The 4,403-nt window shown below is 45.0% G+C and overlaps 1 protein-coding gene across 1 annotated transcript; it reads right to left on the bottom strand.

The window, feature by feature from the left end:
- Positions 1 to 975: 975 nt before the first annotated feature.
- On the bottom strand, positions 976 to 1,338 carry PHALS_01649 (uncharacterized protein; the record flags this gene model as incomplete). The annotated part of the gene is made up of 1 exon (XM_024716080.1): positions 976 to 1,338. One exon carries the CDS (start codon positions 1,336 to 1,338, stop codon positions 976 to 978), a length of 363 nt encoding a protein of 120 aa, XP_024581714.1.
- Positions 1,339 to 4,403: the final 3,065 nt, after the last annotated feature.

Below are 4,403 nucleotides of genomic sequence, written 5' to 3'. Positions count from 1 at the left end.
GATTTTGTCCGCTGAGGGGCTCGAACCCGCGCCACACAACGTTAGGTCCAGAAGCATTAACCACTCGACCCACGCCACCGGGTCGATAGTGCTTACTCAGCTACATTCTGCATACTGGGATGCGGACAAAATGGTGTTCATACATATTTTTCCTTTTTGAAAACTTCTTTGATGAAAAACCATAAGCTGTACCTAGTTTCGCTTTAGTCTCTGCACATTATGATGGTGTAATGGGTTCATCCCACCATACAAATTGCGTGAGCCACATACCTCTGTGTTGTGAATAACATTTACCGGATAACTCGTATCCGGGTAAATCATAATGCAGCGGGGCTGCCGTAGCTTCGCGCTTAGGGGAGGCGTAAGTTAGGTCACCGACCTTTCGTTCTATACTTAGAACAAGTACGAGTTTAGCGGATCTCAATCCGCTTACTCCAAGAGTAATTACAACCTTAACCTGAAGTTAATTAACTCTTCCGTTTAAATTCGAAACTGACTTTATTTTTTTATCTGCGGCAAAGCCGCCTAATTTTAAATGCATAGATTTTCCAAAATATGTATAGTAAAATCTAAATAGATGTATAATTACTGGCTATCCAGTCCCGTACCGTATTCTTGTTTGGGTATGGTCACACCATGCCCACCTAGTGTGACACATACCCCTGTTGCCAGGGTATGTGTAACCCCGTTACACATATGGAGCCAAGTAATAGCTCATAACTGGAAGAATAGTAGCCAATTATGAGTTACCTGAGAATAAATCGCTTTGCTTAAGTCGCTCCATTCGAGATTTTCTGTCACATGGACATATTGCGACATTAGGTACTGCATTAATTAACATTCTTCACAAATATTAATTGTGTTGATGTACAGGACAGTGAAGTGCCAAGCAACCATGCTAGACTAGTTTGAAACTAGCCACGAACTGATGGTAGTCTGGACTGTAGCCGTCGTTTTGAGAAATTTCTGCAGTTCTCAAATGCGTCTGAGTACCACTCTATCTCTGGGATTCGTCACATTCAGCAGTGAAGCAGTGATTGCTAGGCTCTTTAGCTTTTCCAGATTCGCGGCTATCTGCTTTTCCACATCTTCGTTTTTTTGATCGTCATTCTCTTCTTCTTCCACCTCCTGTTTCATGGCTATAATCTCGTCGTCATTCATCTCCAGATTGGCTGTGTCGTCCTCCATCACTGGACTTAAAAGCTCTTCAAAAGTCATGGGATTATTAAGAGGAAGCCTAAGGATAGCTTTATACAGATCAATTTCAATGTATCGCTCCTCCATATTGGGCACCGATATTTGAGGAGGCTCAGCAACGAGACTGGTGTTGCGAAACATTTGGCCACGGTTGGTACTGATATCTCCTCCCAAGCTGCTTTGCCCCATTTCATTGCGGTTAGCTGATCGATCTTATAAATGTTGTTTTCACTTCAATCGTCGCGATCAACAGCATTGTGAAGGTGACAACGTCTGTTATGTCACTTGAACGCGAAGATTATCCCAACATCCATGGGCTGGATCTTAGACGTGCAGTTTGGAGGAAGGAAGACCACTTCGACATTATTCACCTCGTGATCGTCGACTATGTGAGAAGTGGCGTTTTTTAGTAAGAGAAGGATCCACCTTTGTTGGCCTGAGAACACATCTAAAGCGTTTACATATTGTACTTTCGTGTCGCCGTCAAGTGTTTTTAAGTACTCCTGGAAGGGGGCGCCAGTTATCCACGTGTTCTTAATGTTGCGATTATAGAAACCAAGTTGCTCTCCTGTCTTACGATTGGTACAGCTTATTGGCCTTTGCAATGAACAATGGCTTGCGCTTCTCTGACCCATCTGCGTTGGCAGCAAAGGCAATCATGATGCGGTTTTATGATGTAGAAGGATGAATGATAGTCTAGTCAGCCTTTTCATTTAAAAGCATGCAAATAAACTTCATTTGTCTCGTCTACGTCTTTCAGTCTGCTGTTGTGCAATGGTCGTTTCTGGAACCATGGAATGAAATAATCCTACGAAGACATCAATTTAAGATCTCCCATGTAAAGTACGTTACTAGCTATCATACCAGTTCCATCCATATTGAACAGATCCTTCAGCTCATACCGAGCAATGACTGCTAAAAGCGCAAGAAGAGCAGCATCGATTGCTGCCTGATCTGCTGCACCACTCTCACCATGAAATTTGATACCACGCTGCTTGTTCCTCTCTGGAAAGTCTTGCAGCCACCTATTGGAATATTTCTTGCATTTTCGCGCAAGCCAAGTCGATCAGCAAAGAGTTGTCCTTTGGTTTTGCTGAGATCTGCAGTGATGACTACATAGCTTGTCTGGCATTGAAGCACCCATGTTACCAAGGCATCATCAACGCGAGGCCGTTAAGCCGAAAGCTCAACATCTGTCATGGCCTCGAGCTCGCGACTCTTTTTGACGATGCTGCTAATAGCAGATGAGTGGTCCCAACGCCAAACTTCTGAGTAGCCTATGTCGTAAGCGCACTTTGACTCATCCACTGATTCTTGGTCTTTTGATTACAGACCTCGAGCCGCTGCGCATTTATCAAACGTGCTGTTGGTATACTTATTGTAAATATAATTTTGCAGCTCTTCAAAACAAAATCCGCAAAAAACTCGGAACTGTAAGTTATCAGAGGGACGACTGTATATATCTTGCACAGGTGTACATCCCTCAACTCGGTTGTATTAGAAACGGAGGCACTTTTCAGGTTGGGGAAGGCTTACGGCCTATAGGCCATAATAAATGTCGCTTCACCATTTTCTTCTCGTTTGCGTAAGAAATGGACGGCGCGTTGGAAGCGAGCAACACATGGTGAAGCGTCTTAATCGATTTAAATCTTCTTCGGTAAGTGCGAGTGTACGGACGGGCAATTCCCGTTACACTTGTTCGCCCTAGTGGTCATTCCAGCGCCAGCTTCTTCGGTGGATTCATCCATAGATGTGGACATGGCCACCCTCGGATCAACACAAGGAAATATTCGTTCCTGACAAGCTCGCACTGGAAGTGTGTGGTAAAGCTGCAAGATTTTATCACGTGGTCTCCAACATGCTCTAATTAGATCAAGAAACGATAACTTAACGCTTGAATAGTTTTGCTGCGTATGAGCAGGGATTTTTATTGAATTTTTATCACAGAATTTCCGACGCGGGCTCCGTCACCTTCTTCACAAGGGGTGGTAACACCGTCGGTTCACACGGATTGTCCCGTGATTATTGAGGTGAAAAGATTTCACGGGAGTGAAGATGACGGGAAATGGACATACCTTTCGCGATGGCTGATATTCGTGATGACCGCAGTCAAATAGCCTTCGTAATGTCGCATTTGGATGGCTGTGCGATAGATTCGGCGATGACATTGGAGGTCAACCGCCCCGGCTACTTTGCCACATGGCAAAAGTTGAAGAAGGCTACAGCGGGGCTGCTGTAGCTCTTTGCTTAAAGAAAGCTAAGCTAAGCAAAGGCCACCGACCTTACGTTCTTTACAAGAACCAGTACGAGTTGCAGCGGATGAGATCCGCTGCCTCCAAGAGTACTTGAAGCCTTATCCAAGGTAAAGAGGGCCTTCCGTTAAAAATTAAAACTGTTCCTGATTGTTTTAATTGCGGCAGAGCCGCCAGTATATAAGACCATAAGTTTTTCTAATAATTATAGTAAAATCTAATTAATATAGTAAGACCTAATTAGTATGCATTACAGCTGGCAATCCTGCGACGTGAGGCTTCTTGTTACGGTATAGCCACACCGTTGTGTGATTACACCAACTTGTGTAAAATACACCAATTTACAGTTACACCATCTTGTGTGACCCGCCCTTTCATACAAGGGTACGTGTAACCCCGTTAAATTTTTCCTATTAAAATAGTGAATATCCACAATTCACATTTAACGGTCGCCTCATACGAGGCTTGCGTGTCTGAGATTCCTTCAAGTTCTTAAGACATCCTTAAACATTCTTCGCTCTATGGGACCTGTGTCTATGACACGCAATACACACAGTCTAGCTGGTTCCGAGGGCGCCCGCGGGCAAAGCCTTTCTTCTTCTGCACAGTGAGCATCTCCGGACAATACGTCCGCGGCTTCACGGTAAGCACTTCCTAAGCCCTCGGCAACCAAGCGCAACACACCGCGCCCGCCCCGGGCGATGGATTTTCTCGCGAGAATTTGGAGAAAGTCGACTACGAGCCGGATTCTCCTTTCCAAGCATGGGAAGACGAATAGGATGAGGCGTGCCAATGGCGCGTCGTGAGCCCAGCTCGAACCTTGCGGACACTGTGTCCATTCCCTGACCTCTCGGCTTCCGGGGTTGTGGTATTGTTATCAATCGTGTAACGGGGTTACACGTACCCTTGTAAGAAGGCCGGTCGCAACGATTGTGTGACCGAACTAAATGGTAT

Source organism: Plasmopara halstedii (genome assembly GCF_900000015.1).
Source record: "Plasmopara halstedii genome assembly, contig: Scaffold_1583, whole genome shotgun sequence".
Taxonomy (NCBI): domain Eukaryota; phylum Oomycota; class Peronosporomycetes; order Peronosporales; family Peronosporaceae; genus Plasmopara; species Plasmopara halstedii.
Note: the sequence above shows the minus strand (reverse complement) of the source record. Positions and strands in the feature narration are given on the sequence as shown.